The following is a 20,750-nucleotide window of genomic DNA, read 5'->3' on the forward strand; positions in this document are numbered from 1 at the left end:
TGGTAATCATCAGATTTCATGATACAATTCACACAGTTAAAGCATCCAGCGCCAGAAGCAGCAAAGCAACCTCAAAACATCTTTTAACCTCCACCATGTTTGACTATAGGACTGTGTTCTTTTCTTTGAATGCCTCCTTTCTTTTTCTGTAAACGGTGTCATGATGTCCTTGAGCAAAAAGCTCTACTTTTTCCATGCTCAGTGTCACACGCAACTTAAAGGTTGAGTCAACGTTTCTCCATCTTAACTGGTTGCAAGTGTGATTACTATATTGCTAACACCTCTTAACTTGTGACAGGTGTGTCTAAATAGAAATTAAAGGAGCATCACATGCTTGAAAAGCAATTATTTCTTACAGTTTAGACAGGGTGCCAATAATTTTGGCCAGTGCACTTTTAGGTTTCTGTGTGGGATTGTATCAGATTTGATTTTTCTTCTCTGTGTTTTTGTGTTGTTCCAATGCAAACCAAAGAAATGACCATGTGAGTACCCAAACATTTGCAATTGCAACAGTTGTCTGAGAGAAGGGTGCATTTTCTGTCAGAATTTTTGGCCATGACTGTACATAAACTTTCTGCAGTCTCATTTGTGTTTCTGGTCTTCATTCCTTCAGAGAAAAACTTGAAAATGTTGCTGTGTTGCTTGCAGTCATCCTGTATTGATCTCTCTAGTCCAGGGTCAGCAATGAGGCTTAATAGAGTTCCCAATGTAACTTGAGTTTTGCATGTATGGACTGGACCTAATGTGCCCCCTTCTCAGTACTACATCTGGAAGCTTCCGAAACATCATATAATATATGTGTAAGTAGACTAGTTTTCAGGAAAACTTTACTTTTCCTTTTTTGGCAGGAAACTGATCAAATGGCTCAGAAGCAATTAGCAAAGAAACAGGAGGAGAAGGAGGAAGGTGTGGATGTTGAAGACTTTCATAAGTTTGTTACTATGGCAAGGTATGAATGAAATTTACATTTTTTGTTAGTGCAAAAGTGATTCTGCCTTTCTAGCCCTTTTCATACCTTCACTTGGAAGGATGGTGGAAGAGTGATCTGTGCCTTCCTTTGTGTTCAGTGGAAAATTTATTTATTTATTTATTTATTTTTATTTATTTTTGGACTTATATACCGCCCCATAGCGCTACAAGCACTCTCCGGGCGGTTTACAATTTTAATTATACAGGCTACACATTGCTCCCCCAGCAAGCTGGGTACTCATTTTACCGACCTCGGAAGGATAGAAGGCTGAGTCAACCTTGAGCCGGCTAACTGGGATTTGAACCCCAGGTCGTGAGCACAGTTTTAGCTGCAGTACAGCGTTTTAACCACTGCGCCACGAGGCTCTTATACGAGAGAAATGTGAAAGGCTTTTCTGATCTGTGCACTTCCTCTTGATCATGCAGGGCTCCCCATTGTGTGAAAGAGCCTGGGTAGCTTATGTAAAACAGCCTGTGTGAACACACCATAATTATATATGCATGAAGACCTCTATGACACCTTCCACAGAATATGCAGAATTTGGGGCCCATGATGTAATAATTGATTCTGCCTTTAGTACTTAGAGAACAATACTTTTGTCATTATATCCAGCAATCTCGAGTAGCAAGATGGCCTTAAATGGTCTAGTTTGCACTACTTGGCTAAGTATGATTTTCTTCAGCTAATTCAAGTGTACTGCCATAATTGTAGGTGCACAGATATAGCCATTCACACATTATCTAGCCATCATCCTTGTCTATGGGTCTTGACTTTACCTGGAATACATTTGGGCAAGTCAGAAGTATGCATCATGATTTGTTCTTGCAAAACACAGAAACCCTTATTAGAAAAAGATTCAAAATCTAGCCAAGGCCAACAGTCATGCCATTTCATTGAGATATAAATTGTGCTGGGTTAACATATGTGCCAAACTGCAGTTGGATATATTTCACTGATTTGATCATACCATTTTACCAGAGTTTGCTGTTGTCAAGTAACTTTCAGACTCTGGGGAGAAGGAACAAATCATGAGATACAGATTTAGAAATTATGTTGACAAGATAGTGGTTTTCGTCTTATTTACCAGTAATATGCAATTAGTTTTTCAATTAGTTATCTGTCCATGAGAGAGTGAACGAGAGTGCATAAATGTTACTCCCAATGGTAAAAATTGAATTCTTAAACTTGTATCCAAAATGAGTTTGGAATGGGTTGTTTTTTTTTTTGCCCAGCTCTAATTTAGTAACTTCTCACTGCTTCTGATTGCAATGTTTTAGGTTAACTAGAGACTCAGAATTAACAGGTCTCAGAGTGCTTAACTGACTGAGGCTAGTTGTCAACTTTGCCTCAGATGGTAGCCTTAAATGAATAACTTGAATTCCTCATGATCAGCAGTTCAAAACCATTGCATTATGGCTTCTTTATTTGCCATGTTTCAGACTATTATGCAGGAAGATAATTAGAATGCAGGAAGTCAGTGTGTTTTTCTTCAGGCATGCCAGGAAAGACTTGCTCTATTTTTTGGCTTCAAAAGATATTTAACTTCGTGGATTTGCTTGCTTTTATGCTGTGCCCCTAGCTGGTAATAAAGATCATAGTTGTCATTTGACAGTGACAAATAGAAATTGGTATACTGCATTGTAGATAGGAAAACTACCTTCACATTGACTTTCTCCTTGTTTTCCAACACAGTGACAGAATTGATATTGAAGTATAGCTGTAGAGAATTAGCAACTGGATGATAAGCAAAGATCTTACAAAGACCTTGGCCATTGGGCTAGAATTTTAATGCTAATACAGTGGTGCCTCACACAACGATGTTAATTGGTTCCAAAAAAATCAACGTTGTGTGAAACATCGTTCTGTGCAACACCATTTCCCATAGGAATGAATTGAAAACCGGTTAATCCGTTCCAATTGGAACAGATTGCCGTCTTTAAGTGAAAAAACCCATAGGAAACATCATTGAGTGAAACAATGTTTCCTCCATTGGAATGTATTGAAGCCGACTCAATACATTTCAATGGCTTTGCGAAGTCCTTTTTCGCTCCTGTAAAAGTGCCTTACAATGTTTGGAACAGGTTTTAAATGCTTGCAATCGTTAGCCCACCTCCTGAACCCTATGCAAACTTAATTTGATGTTGTTCTGAGTCGTCCTTAATTTTTGGTGATTTTTTGAATTTTCTCTCATTGGAATGTATTGAACTTTCTGTCCAATGCATTCCAATGAGAGAAAATTCAAAAAATCACCAAAAATTAAGGACGACTCAGAACAACACCAAATTAAGTTTGCATAGGGTTCAGGAGGTGGGCTAACGATTGCAAGCATTTAAAACCTGTTACAAACATTGTAAGGCACTTTTAAATGAGCGAAAACGGACATTGGAAAGGGATCTTTGATCTCCCTTTCCCTGCTTTTGAAGCTGTTTCCGATGTCCGTTTTCGCTCATTTAAAAGTGCCTTACAATGTTTGGAACAGGTTTTAAATGCTTGCAATCGTTAGCCCACCTCCTGAACCCTATGCAAACTTAATTTGGTGTTGTTCTGAGTCGTCTTTAATTTTTGGTGATTTTTTGAATTTTCTCTCATTGGAATGCATTGGACGGAAAGTTCAATACATTCCAATGAGAGAAAATTCAAAAAATCACTAAAAATTAAGGACGACTCAGAACAACAACAAATTAAGTTTGCATAGGGTTCAGGAGGTGGGCTAACGATTGCAAGCATTTAAAACCTGTTCCAAACATTGTAAGACCCTTAAAAATGAGCGAAAACGGAAGAGCTTCAAAAGCACTGAAGCGGCTTCAGTGCTTTTGAAGTCTTTTCCGATGTCCCTTTTCGTTCATTTTTAAGTGTCTTACAATGTTTGGAACAGGTTTTAAATGCTTGCAATCGTTAGCCCACCTCCTGAACCCTATGCAAACTTAATTTGGTGTTGTTCTGAGTCGTCCTTAATTTTTGGTGATTTTTTGTTTTCCCTATTTAAATGCATTGAACTGTCCATTCAATTGATTTAAATGGGGAGAATTAAAAAATCACCAAAAATTAATGAAGACTCAGAACAAAACCAAATTAAGTTTGCACATGTTTCACAAGGTGCACTATGGAATCCAAGCATTTAAAACAGGTTTCAAACATTTTAAGACACTTTTAAATGAGCAAAAAGGGACATCGTTAAGTGAAATTCCCCCATAGAGAACATTGTTAAACGATGGGGGAAATTCCTCAGAAAAAACCATCGCTGTGTGAATTCATGGTTGTATGAAGCAATCGTTGTGCGAGGCACCACTGTATTATCAAACGGCATATGCAGTATTTCTGTGACTCCAACAAGATTGTTAACTTATATTTTTTTAAAAAATTATTAAGGCAACACTTATTCTGGGGGAGCGGGATGCAAGGGGGAGTTACTACTATGGTTGCTTTTGTCTGTGTTTCTTGATGACCAAAGTTCCTTAAACCCAATATTCAGTGTCATTCAGTAATTTCCTTACAATAAGTATTAGTTCAATTTCCATTTCCTACGCATTTCTCCCCTTCTATTCTATTTTCTCTCACTGATGCTTCTCAGTACTCATCTCCATGTATCCATTGTAGTTGTGCCCTAAATGTAAAACATCTCCCTCTTTCTTTCTCCCTTCTTACCTTAGTGAAAGTGATCTGGAGGAGGTGTTGACATTTTACACACACAAGAATAAATCAGCAAGTGTCTTCCTGGGAACAAACTCTGGAGCTACAAAACTTAATAATAGCCAGGTGGAAATTAAGGCCAAAGGAGGTGAGTATGTCTTTTCCTCACAGTGCAGAGAATAACTTGAACAAATGGAGTCCTGTGAATTAAAATATCTTAATCTTTAAATTGCCACAGGACTCCCTGATTTTGTTTTAACATATCAACATGGTTACCTGCTCGTTCATAACTTAGTTTCACCAGTGGATATCTGGAAATACAGTGGTACCTCACAGGACGATTATCCCTCAAAACGATGAATCCACATGATGACGACGTTTTGCGACTGCCATTTTGCTTCGCAAAACAATGATTTCTATGTGGGAATTTCGCTGAACGACGATTTGGTCTGTGCTTCACGGACCGTTTATTTGCAAGACGACGATTTAAAACAGCTAATTGGCGGCTTGATCTTCGCAAAACGGGTGTTTTCAGGCCCGTTTTTCGCAAGACAGCAATTAAAAATAGCTGATCGGCGTTCACAAAATGGCTGCCCTCTGGGCAATCTTCACCAAACGACAAGGCATTTTCCCAATTGGAACACATTAAATGGGTTTCAGTGCATTCCAATGGGGAAATGGTTTTCACATGACGATGATTTCGCTAAATAGCGATTTTCACAGAACATATTATCGTTGTCATGAGGGGCACCACTGTATCAAACTGGTTTGGATCAGTCTGATAAACTAAACTGAAGTTTTCTCTGATTTCAAACTTCCTTTCAGATGATTCAGAAATCAGAGAAAAAGCTGAAAAACAGGAACCTCAAAATCTGGTACAGAAGAATAATGTGCCTCAGGAGCTGAGAAGTGACCAGCCTAAAGAAACCAAACTGTCAAGTAAGTGAAAGAATTAGAAGATAACTGAATTTACATAGGGAAAGGGTGCTAAGTGTTAATTTGTTACCTGCCAAGAACAGCTAGATACCTCCTTCATGATATGGATTTTATGTAAAATAAAGCTGCTTGTACAAATTGGAATGTCACTTCCTGAAATGGCAATTAGCCTGCCTTTAGCTATTTTGTTATTGACTCAAGGCAACCAGAAGGATCATGTTTGGCTACTATCTGTTCAAGTTAATTTCAATTATTTCCTTCTGAAAAACAGCTGAAACAATAATGTAATCCAGACTTGTTGTTAAATAGATAATTTATTTGGAAATTTAGATTTTTTTTATTTGGGCTATTTTTGTCTCTTATATATATTTAAATCTTTCTCTTTGTGTACGATTAAAATACATCTGCTAATATTAATTGTTGTTGGCTTTCCTGTGATTTTCATTACATACATACATACATACATACATACATACATACATACATACATACATACATACATACATACATACATACATACATACATACATACATACATACATACATACATACATACATACATACATACATACATATACTGTGTGCACATACACATGTGTTCTGTGACTGTCAGCTTTCTGTTTCTCATCAGAATTATATATCTTTGTTTATTTCTATTTTTTTTAGATCCTGTTTCTGTTTTTGATCCTTGCCAATTACAGTGGTGCCTCGCATAGCGATGTTAATTCGTTCCAAAAAAAACATCGCTATGTGAAACCATCGCTATGCGAAACACCATTTCCCATAGGAATGCATTGGAAACCGGTTAATCCGTTCCAATTGGAATGGATTGCCGTTGTTAAGCGAAAAAACCCATAGGAAACATCGCTAAGCGAAACAATGTTTCCTCCATTGGAATGTATTGAAGCTGACTCAATACATTTCAATGGCTTTGCGAAGTCAATTTTTGCAAAATTAAGTGTGTCATAAAAGGGTCAAAAATGGTTTTAAATGCTTGGATTAGCTTCTGCACCCTCTAAAACGGATGCAAAAGTTAATTTGGCTTTGATCTGACTTTTCGTTAATTTATGGTGAATTTTCCCCCCCAACTTTTGACAGCTGTCAAAATCTGACAGCTCCATTATTTCCTATGGGGGAAGAAAAAATTCACAAAAAATTAGCGAAGACTCAGCAACTGTTCTAAATGCTTGGGTTCGTTAGAGGACCCCCTAAGTCATGTGCAAACCTGATTTGGCTTTGATCTGAACTTTTGTTAATTTTTTGTGAATTTTTTCTTCCCCCATAGGAAAGCATGGAGCTGTCAGATTTTGACAGGTCCATTGGTTCCTATGGGCCGGAAAAAAAAATTAACCATAAATTAACGAAAAGTCAGATCAAAGCCAAATCAGGTTTGCACATGACTTAGGGGGTCCTCTAACGAATCCAAGCATTTAGAACCGTTTTTGACCCTTCTAAGACACTTTTTTAATTGAAAAAAAAACACCGTTAAGTGAAGCAGGGGACCTAAAATCGCATTCGTTATGCGAAGCATGGTCCCAAACTTCGCTAAGCGAAAATCGCCCATAGGAAACATCGTTATACGGTGCATATTATTTTCTTTAAAAACACATTGTTATGCGAATTCATCGCTAAACGAGGCAATCGTTAAGCGAGGCACCACTGTACTTAAATGTTAGGGTCTAATGAATTCAAATGTACTTGGTTTCATCAGTCACAATCAGCCATTTTGTCATCTATAAAGAATCTTAACCTGCAGTTAAAAGCAATGGTTCTTTGAAGGGAGTTTATTATGGTAATTTTGATTGGTAGAATAAATAAATGCATTAGTCCAGTGAAAGATACTGTAGTTCTTACGAGTATTGAAAGAAATACATTATCTCACTTAGACAAAACTTTCATTGTCACATACTATGCTATTCTGATATACAGAAATGGATATAAATGTTTATTATTTATATCATCTGCACTCTAAAATTTCTCAGTGACCCAAGACTTCTTAGAAAAGTGATTTCTATAAACTCTAATACTAAAAGATAGTTAAACCTAAGCTAGAATCCTATTGCCAAATTTTGCTTGTTTAAAAGAAGTCATGAAAGTCTTTGTGGCCAATTACTATTCATTAATAAGCAGCTGGTTCCATGCCCATTTGTCTCTGCAGCCTATTCTGTTAGCAAATTCTTGACCAAGCAGGAGAATTTTTTTAATTTTTTTAATTGTATTTTTCTTCTTTTCTACCCGTTGTAACCAGAGTGATTTATTACAATGTACAGTCAACCCCTGACTTACAAACGGCTCTAGTTAGAAACATTTCGACTTACAAACCACTCTCATAGAAAAATATTGACTTGAATTGCAAATTTAGATTCCTGTTACGAACCAAAAAAACCCCGTGGGAGGTGGGGAAAGCGTGAAATTTGAACTTTCAGTTAACCGTTGGCCAGTGAAGAGGGTGCCTGTCTGCATCCTCACCTCTTCCCAGCGTTTTGAGTGTTAATTTGGAGACAGTCTTCAGACTGCCTGGTACTGCCTGGTACTGCCTGATACAGTGCTGTACAGACTGTATTTTTATTTTTTGGCTTTTTTTAAATTTTTGATTTTTGGATTTTTAAAAGGTATTCCTTCCCTCCTTTGCTGCCCCCTTTTTCCCCAAAAGGTGCTTGTATTGGCTGGTCTTGATTGAAAAGGTGCTTTTCAAGGTGATCTGATGTCTGAAAGGTGCTTGGTTTTTCTCAGAAGGTGCTTGTCTTGCCTGAAAAGGTGCTTTTCAAGGTGTTCTGTTGAAAAGATGTCTGTTCCCTCCTTCCCTCCCTCTTTTCTTTCCTTTTTTTTAAACCTAAGTCATCTTAGGTTAAAAGGAAAAAAAGGAAAAAATCTGCCCCTAGTGGTAGGAACGGATTAACCGGCTTTGCATTAGTTCCTATGGGAACTAATGATTTGAGTTACAAACCGCCCCGTGACCTAAGAACCAAAAAGCTGGAACGGATTAATTGGTTTTCAATGCATTCCTATGGGAAATGCTGATTCGACTTACGAACTTTTCGACTTACAAACTTCCTTCCGGAACGGATTACGTTTGTAATTTGAGGGTTGACTGTATTCAATTCATTTAATCTTGTCTTTTACTCTCTAACATAATATTAATCTAATATATTCTACTTAAATCAGTATAGATTTCATCCAAGTGTAAAGAGGTTCCCATTTATTATTATCCAGTCTATCATTTAGTGTATCTGTCAAAATATCCATTTATGCTAGTTCAAAGAGGAGAATATTTGACTGCTAGCCAATGGTGGAGGAGGCAATTTAGCTTTCTGTGAGAGGGTGCTCTTTATCTTAGGATCAACCACCTCTTTGTCCCTAAGATCTTGAACTATGGGGAGGCTCATATGGGGACATCTCAGATCTGGATCCAAGTTGTATAAAACTTTAGAGGCCATAACCATCATTGCGGTGGCCCATCTCTAATTTAGTAACTTCTCACTGCTTCTGATTGTAATGTTTTAGGTTAACTAGAGACTCAGAGTTAGCAGGTCTCAGAGTGCTTAACTGACTGAGTCAACATTGCCTCCAATGGCAAATAGACTGTTAGCCAACAGTGCTGTTGTACAACTTTTATAGTTATGAAAATTAGTCAAGAATATATACATTACAGTACCATTAGGATCTAATGTTTTCACTTATTGTTTAGGAGTTTACCACAATATACTAGGATAAATGACTAAAAACAATAATATCCATTAAAATATTATTCATAAAATTAGTAAAAATAATTCATTGGAAAGCTGGTGTAACAGGTAGGATTAACAATCAGAAAAAATGCCTTGTTCCTTCCTTCCTTCCATTTACATACTGCCCATCTAGTGGCAAGCCACCACTCTAATACATGACAGATATATCCAACCATAGCCTAATTTGGATGAGGAAACCATTTTACATTGTAGGTGTAACAGAAAAAGCCCTGAGAAGGTTCGTGTTGGCTTTAAGAGTACAATTTTGAAAGGACTTTCAGAATTAAATTTTAACTGAGCACGTTGTAGATCACTGCAATAATAAAATGGTGCAATGGCATAGTATCATAAAGAAATTAACAAAGATTAGTATGACAAAATAGACAATATCTATAGGGAAAACATTTAAAAATAAAATGAGATTGTTTTTAAAATCTCTTAGTTGGGAAATTCAGATATGGTAGAAAATAAATCTTGTAAACATGTCTGTATAAACCTACATGTGTTATCCTCTGACACCCTGTTTACATTACTTATTTTTCTAAACAACTTCATAATTTGCATTCAGTTTTAAAATGAAAGATATCCTGATCAGCTTTGTATGTCTTTGTATTTGTTTTTAAACAGGGATTCCTCCTTCAGCAGATGAAGAGAATACAGCACAGCCTGGCCTTTTTAGTGCATCTTCTTCCATTCCTGACACGGTCCTCCCACAAAACATCACTTCCCAGTTGTCTTATCATATTACTAGCTCTGACAATGCACAGGTGCCTGATCATCGTTCAGTCATCTCTCTTTCTTCTGGTTCTAAACAGACTCCTACCCCTTTTTTCCAAAACACAGCACCTGACAGTATTTCTAACACAGTGAAAAATGTACCCCATCTGTCTTCAGACAGTGCAAGCTTACACCGCTGTCGGTCTGGCAGTTATACTGTTGGCCCCTTCTCTTCTTTTCAGAGTGCTATGCAAATCTATAGCCAACGTTTGATCCGGCCATCTTCAGCAAAAGCAGGTAACTGGGTAGCATGCCTGGCTGCTTAACTATACCAATACCTCTTCTGTCTAGAAGTATTCAGAGTAGTTATATTAAGCACAATAGGTCACAGTGTGGCTATGCAAGCATCCAATAGGTGGGATTATTTTTCTAGAAGAGGCTTATTTCAAAAAGAAATATAGCTAATAAGAATCGGAAATTGTTGTGTAGTAAAATGCTAAATTAATAATACAAGTATGAGATGATTATTTTTGGCACCCAGAAATATAAAATAGGATCATTTTGCTTTTCCAGTTTAGCTGCTGTTGGCACCTGACACAGCTTGGCAGTGGTCCTCCATAGTCCAGGAAGTGATGATTAAAATTTATCCATGTGAAACTGCTTAGGGCAAAGTATAGGGCAGTGACAGAAAGTAACCTGCATTGAAGTATGAATGAATGACTCAGATTAATAGTCTTTTTCTTGGAATAACTCTTCATTTGTTCTGTGAAAGGCCATCCTATTCAAATTATCAGGCAATGTGCACACAGTTCTTAACAGCCTCAGAATCATCTCCATTAGCTGTATACATGAAGGGGGAGTTAGAAGGGGGGCATCTTCCTGAAAAGGGTTTGTTCTTAATCAGTGGAAGAGCGGGCCCAACATGAAAAGGTCCGTTCTCTATCTTGAGTAGGCATGGCCAAAACAAATTTCTGGCTCCAGTGTGGCAGAGGAAATTTCTGTACTTTGGGGTTTTCTTTGGAGAGCAAGTTTTTTTCTTCAGTTTTTCGACAAAAGAGGGCATGGGGCAGAATTTACCTGTTTGAGGGGGGTACGTTTCATTGTTGTTTGCACTGATGAAGGGTGGTCTGCCTTTGGCTCTCTGCAGTGCCTTGGACAGCTTCTTGGCTCTAAATTTCACCACATGGGTCTAAGAAAAAACAAAAATGGAGACAGCAGCAGAGTAAGGCCTGGCACGCTAAACCTTCCTAGTCCCACTAGCTTCTTCATTTGGATAGGGGACATGTTCATGTTGGGTACACTCTCTGCCAATCAGAGGAATCTTCACAATAAATCTAACTTTCTGTTCGCTTGTTGATATTGCCTTGAGTCCCATTTGGGGGAGAAAGATGAAGTATACAACTAGAAATAAAACATTCTCACTTCTTTACTAGAAATATTCAATTGGACCTTTCATACCTTGTCACTATGTAGGAAACTGGCTTTTATCTAATCAGAATATGATGCCATCTAGTAAGCAGAATCCACACCAGTCTTATTCAGTGTGCTGCCCTGCAATAAATAAGGACTGCAGCTCCCCTTGGCCCTAGACAGCATGGACAGTGATTGGGAATGATAGAAGCTGTACTCTAAAACATTTTGAGAGATCTGCATTGGAGTGGTTGAACTAGGAGTAGAGTTTTTGGTGGGGGTATCTCTAGGTTGATCTGATGATTAATGATCTTTGAAGATTGTTAATTCATAGGTTGCTGTAAGTCACATAGACTTGATAGCACATAAGAACATCTGACGCTCCTAAAAGTTGAGTTCAGGACTTTGGCATTCAAAGCGTGTGGTTATTCCTTTTATCAGTGTATTGCTTTCTTTTTCTTGTCAATTAAGTTCTGCTAGGTTTTTTGTCTGTGGCTGAAATCCTGTTTCTGGTGTAAGTTAAGTAGTAAATATCTGTCCGTTCCTCCCTGGTAAACAAACTGCCCTGCTGCAGTTCTCGAGGGCACCTGCTGGTTTGGTTCATGTGTACATTAACACTAAGAATTGCAGCGGGGACACTCTGTTTACCAGGGAAGAAGATATTCCAAATTGTGATTTGGCTTATGCTACAAATAGGATTTCAGTCACTAGTTTCCAACTTTTTCACATGAAAATAAGATTGATACCTTTTAAATGTAAAACTCAACTTTTACCTTTGTTAGAGAAAAGGCAATTTACCTAACCCGAGGGCAGACAACCACTGCCTGACTAGGTGGCAATAGTCTACTTATTCCTTTATCTTTGACTTTTGGTCATTCTGGCTAAGGATAAGGGGAACTGGAGTGCAGCAGCATCCACAGAGCTAGTGGTCCCATCCCTGACTAAAAGGGTGATAGAAGAACAACAAATGGCCCATTGTTCCTTAAGTACTAATGGGGATATCAGACTTGCATAAGGAATGTTTTGTTCTAACCAGCTTTCCTTAGTGAGATGCATTCTTCAGACATGCAATTTCAATGGTCAATGATTTTCAGTGACACGAAAAGTAGTTTTACCAGCTGGTAGTGTCATGCTGCATGTATGCCGGGCTCTGTAATATTCCAAACCCCCATCTTGCACAGCTTCAGAATCTCTGATAGAATTGTTAAAATTGTAAAGTGTTTTCTCAAAATTATATTTTGGCACTATGATTCTTCTAGTGTTCTTTTTCAGTTTTAATGTTGGATATTAACAGTTCATGATAAGTACCACAACCTGCTCGTGGTTTAATTTTTGCAGACCTCATACAACTCCTCCATTTCCTTTTTCCAGTTACTATATCATCTAGTGATGTCCATGTGTGCAGTTGTCCCTCTGGTTGCTTCAAGCATGTACAGTATTTTCAATATACAGATTGTTGGCTTCGCAGAAATCTTAACAGTCGCTCTCCTGGTTCATTTCTGTCCCCTAGACCAAATTTTCAACAACATTTGGCTCTGCTTTGTTTCTTACTTTTGCATCCCAGTCACCTACGATTATAAGTATGTCTTGTTTCGGCGTGTGATCAGTTTCCACCTGAATGCCTGCATAAAAGCTTTCATAGTCATCATCAACATCTGTAGTTGGAGCATAACTTTAATTATGGTTATGCTTATAAGTTTTCCACAGAGTCTGATTGATATTATTTGGTTAGACCTTGCATTATAGCCCCTAACTGTCACTTTTACATTATGCCTCAGTATTAGAACCACTCCATTTCTTATAAGTTTGTCATTTCCAGAGTAGAACACTTTGTAGTTGTCTGACTGAAACTATCCCACTCCATTTCACCTCCTATGCAGTACAGTGGTGCCTCCCTTAACGAGTGCACCGTTTAACGACGAATCCACATAGCGACACGTTTTTTGCGATCACTAATGCGATCGCATTGCGATGTTTTAGTTGGCAAAACATTGCATTGTGATGATCGGTAAGCGTTTTGCTTACCAATCTTTGCATTGCGATGTTTAGAAAACAGCTGATCGGTGGTTCCAAAATGGCCGCCGGGTGCAGAAAATGGATGGGGAATCTTCGCTTACCGTTGAGTTTTCCCCCGTTGAGTTTAATGCGTTCCTATGGGGTTTTACGTTCCGTATAGTGATGTTTCCGGATAACGACGTTAATCCTGGAACGGATTAACGTCGCTATGCGGGGCACCACTGTACTAATAAAAATTAGCTTGAGTGTTATTGCCATTGCCTCCTGTGCCAGTGTCACCTTCAGCTACAGCTGCTGCCCAGGAGCTACTGCCCCTGTCACTATAGACGCTATCCATTATCTTCTGCTGATGTAGTGGTTATTATTCCTCATTGGGTGAACCTGCTCACAATGGATGACCTCCTGATGGCATTGCCTTAGCTTCTCTGATACACTTTAAGATGTGTAATGAAGCTTCAGCATGTTAAGGTGTGTATCCAAGAAGGGGGGGTAATTCTCTTCAACGTTCTTTGGATTTTCTGTGGTTGCATATATAAAGAACAGCTCTGCATTACTATACTTTGATCGTGATCCAGAAGAACTGTGGATTGAAACCAGAGATATCATTAGGGAAGAATTTAAAAAGACAATTCCTGTAGTAAAAAGAAAAGAAAATCCTAGGTAGATGAAAGAAGAAACCCTTGAAATTGCAAAGGACAGGTGAGAAGCAAAACTAAAAGAAACAGGATCATAACCTTGAATGCAGCTTTTCAATGACTGTCATATAGAGACAAACAGAACTATTACAATAGACAGTGCAGAGAAATAGGGAAGAAGAACAAAAGGGGGAAAATAAGAGATTTATTCCAGAAAATCCAATAAATCAAAGGGAAATTTAAATCTGGATTAGGAGTGCTGAAGAACCAACAGGGAAATACATTATCTGACCAGTAGAAAATAAAGAAAAGGTGGAAACAGCATATAGAAGACCTCTACAGAAAAGTTAAAAGGATAATTGACTCCTTTGAAGAGGAATCATACGATGAAGAACGTGCAATTCTAGAAAGTGAAGTGAAAGCTTCTCTGAAAGCAATGGGAAGAAAAAATCACCGGAGGTAGATAGGATATTGATAGAATTATTTAAAGTGACACAGACTGAATCGGTCAAAATCCTAAGAAGAATATGCCAACTAATATGGAAAATAAAACAATGGTCCACAGACTTGAAATGTTCAATATGTTCCTTCCCAAGAAAGAAGATGCCAAGGAGTGCAGTAGCTATAGGACCATTGCTCTAATTTCCTTTGCAAGCAAAGTGATGTTCAAGCTGTTGCAACAAAGGCCTGTACCTTATGTGGAGTGAGAAATGCCTGATGTTCAAGCTGAATTCGAAAAAGGAAGAAGCACTTGAGATCATATTGCAAATATCCACTGGCTAGTGGCACACCAAAGAATTTCAGAAGAAGATCAGTCTATGCTTTATAGAGTACAGCAAAGCTTTAGACAGTGTGGATCATGAGAAACTGTGGGTTCTTCTGAAAGAAATGTGTATACCTTAGCCCTTGATTGTCTTGAAATGTAACCTGCATGGCGTACAAGAAACTACCATTAGGACAGAATATGGAGAGACAATGGTTTCCTACAGGCAAGTGTGCATTCTATCCCCTTACCTGTTTTATCCATAGGCAGTTCACATATGGAAAACCATGCTAGATTCAGATGAAGGAGGAGTGAAAATTGGTGGAAGAAATTTCAGTCATTTAAGATATGCCGATGACACAATCCTACTAGCATAAAGCAGTAATGACCTGAAAAAACTTTTAGTGAAATTGAAAGAAGAAAATGCAAAAGCAGGACTGTAGTTGAACATTAGGAAGACAAAAATCACAACTTTAATGTTGATAATGAAGATGGTAAATTGCATACCTTGTTCAATTCGTCAATTCAAATGAGGACTACAGCCAAGAAATCAGGAAACTGAAACTCTGAAGAAAAGCAAAATAGGATGTAGAAAGGATAATGTGTAAGGATGTGTCACTATAGACCAGGGGTCTCAAACATGCAGCCCGGGGGCCATTTGCGGCCAGCCGGAGATAGTTTGTGGCCCCCGCCTTGCCTCCCCCCCGAAGTTCCCACTGGTCCTCTGCTATCAAGAGTCAAAAAAAGCCTCGCCTCGCTAACCGGCTCTCCCCCAAGACAATGGGCTGGCAGGCTGCAGTTCCTGATAGAGGGTGCAAGAGGCACTGTCTTGGGGGAGAGCGGGCAAGTGAAGCGCGCTGGTGGCCCTTTTCCCCAAGTGCCCGAGCCGCTGCCGAGTGATGCCTGAGAGCGGAGCTCGCTCCCGGCCTGTCCTCGAAGAGCTCTGTGGCTCTCTTTCTCTCTCGGCACCCCCAGCACCAGCCCGGCCAGCGGCTGCCTCAGTGCCTGGTGGTGCTTTCTCCTCCTCCTCTTCATCCTGCTTCATCCACTTCGGCTCTGGAGGCTGTCTGGGCTCGCCTCGCAAGGTTTGCTCCGCTGTCGTGGTGGGGGTAGCTGCTGCTGCTGCTGAGTGCGCCTTTTTTGGGGGAGGGCTTCATAGGAAGGTTGCCGGACTTCCTGTGTGTGTGTGTTTGAGGGCTCGTGCACCCCTCCTCCTCCTCGGAGCCCCAGCCGGGCTAAGGAAACTCCTGGGCGGCTTCCTCGGGCTCTTGCTCCACTTGGCGGAAAATCTGATGCGGCCCAGCCTGATCCAGACTCTGCCTCCAGCGGCCCCCAGGTAAATTGAGTTTGAGACCCCTGCTATAGACCAAGATCACGCTCAGCCTTGTATTCTTAATCACCATGTAGGAGTGTGAAAACTGACAGGAAAAAAAATCATTTGAAACATGGTGCTGGAGAAGAGCTTTGCAGATACCATGGACTGGCAGAAAGATGAACAAGTGGTTCCTAGAACAAAACAAGCCTGAACTGCAAGCAGGAATGTTGAAACTGAGGCTGTCCTGCTTTAGGTACCTCATGTGAAGGCAAAATCCACTGCAAAAGACAATAATGCTGGGAAAGGTGGAAGGCAGCAAGAAAAGAGGAAGACCAAAGACTCCCTAAAGGTAGCCACAGGCTTGAGTCTGCAAGAGCTGATCAGGGTTGTTGAGGACGGGCATTTTGGAGAACACTCATTCATAATGTCACCATAAACCAGAGGCAACCTGACAGCACATATGAACAACACCAACAAACCCCATGCAGAATTTCACACTTTGGATAGTTTTTTCTCAAATGATGGAGAAAATATTGTTGGATGATCTTTTGAATCCAACAATATTACTCTTCAGTATTACTTTTCCATTTTGTTTCTCGTAAATATACCTGCACACCTTAAGTACCATCCAGTGGCCAAAGTCCACATGTATAGTTACACTTGTGGAAGAAACAGCATAACTTTCAGAGGCTTGTTGCTGCCAGTTAACAAGTTCTTACTGGGATTCTCAGGCACATGCTTTCCCTCTGAATGTCACATGCCCCAAAGTTCCAACAGGGACTTGGTACCTAACAGTGATTGTCTGCTGAAAGTTATGCCATTTATCTTCTGCAGATGTAATTAAGAAACAGGATTTTGGCAGGGGCTGTTATTTCGTTTTTTTTTATTTTGTATTCCATTGCTGCTTGCAACTTTAAGCACCATTGGGTGGAAAAGTGAAATACTTTGACTGATAAATTGTAACCCTTACTTTCTTGAAAAAATATCCCCCATTAGTTTGCTTGTCTGTGTGACTTTCTGGCTGAAATCCTGTTCTTCAGCTTCATGTATGCAATGAGGAAGATGTCAGCAGCATCAAGTTGCTGCTGATTAAAAACAGGTCATTGTAGATTTAAAGGCTATTTCAGGGTACCTGTGACTTGCACATGATGTGATGAAGTTATGTGCACCCCAAAATCACCAATGGAAGCCTTTATTCAGTTGCAATTTGTATCTGCCACTGGTGTCATCATCATTGTGCATGCAGAGCTGTGTAACAGGATTTCAGACTCTGAATCATGACTTTTCAGTAGGGTTAATTTTTCTGTTATACTGTATTTCTGTTCCCTTGTTGTTTAGAAGTGGGTTGGAGTGTTGTGTATGAAATTTGTTTTGACTAGAAATGAAAATAGACGCTTTGAGCTATATTTTGTGTTGGGAAGGAAGCACAAAATTGGAATTAGAGCGGAGAACTGAACCATAAGAAGTTAAATGTATGAATAAATTCTGCAAGAAAGTTTTTATTAAATGTTGATTGCCTCTTGTTTATTACAGATAAAGAAGAGATATTCTCTGTAAGCTGACCCTAACTGTTACAAAGTAAATTGTTCCACCATCTTTAGCAGGTTCAAGGAGTCACAGTCCAAGCAGACAGCGTGGTACATCCGCTAGAGTGAATAAGGATGAGAAAGACTGCAGACGTTACAGTCATGGCATTGTTGCAGCAGAATTGCAGAGACTGGCAGAGAAACAGGCGGCCAGGCAGTACTCTCCACCTACTCATATCAGTCTTCTTACACAGCAGGTATATAAGAATCAGTATTTTAAAGTCAGAATATATATTTTAAGGCTATATTTCTTAGAAACTCTGTGAGCTATACAATGTGGTTTGTGGAGCTATAGTGTAAAAAGGGTTACCGGGTACTAATATTCAGTACCAGTCATGGGGCTTTAAAATGTTTGGGTTCCAGCTCCCAGAATTTTCCAGGCAGAATTCTAGGAGATGCAGCCCCAAATCAGAAGTCTATAGGCAGGCTTCCTGGGAGGTATAATCCCACTGTCCATTAGGCTCTTTAGAGGGCACTTCCCAATGAATTTCCTGTCCCAGGAAGACTTGCTCAAAGAAGATTTTCTATGCATGATACCATAAAAACAGGTATGAGGGGCCCTGTTGAAGCAAGTGAGAGAAAGAATCATCCATTTGCCACAGAAGTTGAGGACTGGGCGTCCCTTTCACCATGATTTAAAAGAATTAATTGGGAAGAAGAGGCTTCACAGAGCTGATTTAATCTTACATCCTCCAAATAACTTAGATTTGAAGGAATATCAGGAAAACTTTATATATCTGGCTCCCACAATTTAAAAAAATATTTAGCAGAAAGGTCTCTGAATGGGTTGTCCTATTACAGCTCAGGAGAGACAAGGGCCATGTGTTCTAATTATACTCTTAATGGGCCAGATCCTCTCACTAGTTTTTCCCTTGGTTTATCTCAGCAAAACTCCTCATTCTGCTCTTTTCTTGTATCTCTCTAACATCTATATTTTTAAAAAACAACTTCCCCTCTTCATTTTTCACTTTGTTTCTCTCCCCCATGTTCTTCTGAGGGTGAGGGAGGGGGGAAGAAACATCATTTTAATCTAGATATGTGACAACAGTGTAGCAGTTGTAGTAGTATGCAGTCAAACTGTTTTTGTGACTAAAATAAAGGTAAAGGTTCCCCTTGACATTTAGTCCAGTTGTGGCTGACTCTAGGGTGCGGTGCTCATCCCCGTCTCCAAGCCATAGAGCCAAAGTTTGTCCATAGACTGTGTCCGTGGTCACATGGCCAGCACGACTAGACACGGAACACCGTTACCTTCCCACCGTGGTGGTAACTATTTATCTACTCGCATTTGCATGCTTTCGAACTGCTAGGTTGGCAGGAGCTGGGGCAAGTGACGGGAGCTCACTCCATCACGTGGATTTGACCTTACGACTGCAGATCTTCTGACCTTGCAGCACAGAGGCTTCTGCGGTTTAACCCACAGCACCAACACATCCCTGTGGTGTGACTAAGAGCTTGACACAAAGACAGCAAACATTGTTTTCCCATCACTATTATATCAGTGTTAAAGAAATTTAATTTTCAGTAGGTAGAAGGAGACACACACTGTACAATTAGCAGTACAAGCAATTAATACCACTAAAGCAATGTCCCTAGTACTGGCAATTGAAGGTGACTATAGATGTGAAGTACCTACAGAAACATGCAGCTGTATATGGAAGTAAGTTACTATTCCTGGACACTAATCAGAAAAATAAATATCAGTGGAAAGATCTTGTATTTCCCTTCTAATTACCCTGGGTCTAGTCATTCCCATGTGGAAGTATTGCTAATCCAATTTTCTTGTGCTTCCAAGTTTGTTCTTCCTGCTGATTTTTACTCCTTCACTGTCCTCCTACTTTTTTTTAAGGTAAGCTTTTGTACATAAGGGGCTGTTTAAGTTGTTGTGACCAATAATCATATCAGTTTAGTAGTGTTTGATCATTTACAGCTTTAGGCATCCTGGCATTGACAGGATGCCAATCTTTTGCTCTCTTGTTGCTAAAAATTATTCATGTTTGACTGAGAATAGCAGGAACTTGCATAAAGTCCGTAGCCATACATCACTACATCACACTTGTTCATCTTTGTATTTTATCTTCTGCATCCTGAAGTTTGAGTTGATGGTATATCAGATGAAAGATGGGCTAAAGCCTTATTCTGGTTGAAATACAAGTGTAAATTTGGCTTTTCAGCTTAAGGAAAATATTATGATAGGTATCATCTTCCAGCTGTGCATTTTCCTACCTTTTGGCAGTTAACTAAACACTGTAGACCATGTTATTTCCATGGAATGTATTAGAAGCAGCAGCCAGGAGAACAGTACGGTAGAATTATAGTTCACTGAGCAGATATTTTATTAACATAAGGCAGAGAGGACTACAGATTAGTTTGTTTTGTTTGTATTGTAGTCAAGCAGCATTCAGTTTGTTGCATCTACAGTTGAAAGACCCTCACTGTAGCCTGGGAAGACATTTGCATGAAATCTTAGAAGGTAGGTCCAATCAGGATTGAAAGTACTTGGCTAGCTGAGCATAGTCTAATTTGATGTATTTTAGTTTTTTCTTTAAAAACACACACACACAACTGCCCTTTCTGTGCTATATGCTCTGTTTTGGGATTGGTTCTGTGTGAGGTCTTTTATCAGTGGCCATTGTGTGCATGGGGGTGGGTGGGGAGCAGTAGTTTATTGCTGTCGTCTCCTAGGCTGCAGTACTCTGTGGTTATTGATGATAAATAGAAGAATGTGTGGACTTGGCCTGGCTTGATAAAAAGGAGGGAAAATCTAGTACGAATCCTCCCCTTGTTTGAACAAGTGCGTGAGAATTCTGGGACTGACTATCACTAGGAACAGCTCCAGCTCTTCCATCCAAGGAGTCTGATCACAGGGATAATATCAGCCCACCCAGGCGAGGGCTGGAATGAGATGGATCTGTCTTCTCTGTTCAGCCAGCCAGTGCTCAAATCTTGCAGACAGGCTTCCTGCAAATGTGTGATGTGTACTTACAGTAGGATTTGGGAAGGAGACCTATTTCTTTCATGTTTTCATTTGGTAAGAAGGTGTAATT

At 39.4% G+C, this 20,750-nt stretch overlaps 1 protein-coding gene across 15 annotated transcripts in view; it reads left to right on the forward strand.

Annotated features, from left to right (window-relative positions):
• Positions 1-20,750, forward strand: part of TTLL5 (tubulin tyrosine ligase like 5) — a 209,563-nt gene that overhangs the window by 104,475 nt on the left and 84,338 nt on the right. For 12 of the 15 annotated variants that reach the window (XR_013544935.1, XM_020793842.3, XM_020793848.3 and 9 more), the window contains 5 exons: positions 849-949; positions 4,621-4,748; positions 5,426-5,539; positions 9,892-10,278; positions 17,722-17,903. Coding sequence is in view for 14 of the 15 variants with exons in the window: in XM_020793842.3 (XP_020649501.3) it covers positions 849-949; positions 4,621-4,748; positions 5,426-5,539; positions 9,892-10,278; positions 17,722-17,903 (912 nt within the window). In the remaining variant the exon portion in view is untranslated. The remainder of the gene's footprint in view (positions 1-848; positions 950-4,620; positions 4,749-5,425; positions 5,540-9,891; positions 10,279-17,721; positions 17,904-20,750) is intronic. The other 3 variants (XM_020793851.3, XM_078392893.1, XM_020793849.3) reach the window with 2 other exon arrangements.

The sequence above is a fragment of the Pogona vitticeps genome, chromosome 1, assembly GCF_051106095.1.
Source record: "Pogona vitticeps strain Pit_001003342236 chromosome 1, PviZW2.1, whole genome shotgun sequence".
Lineage (NCBI taxonomy): Eukaryota > Metazoa > Chordata > Lepidosauria > Squamata > Agamidae > Pogona > Pogona vitticeps.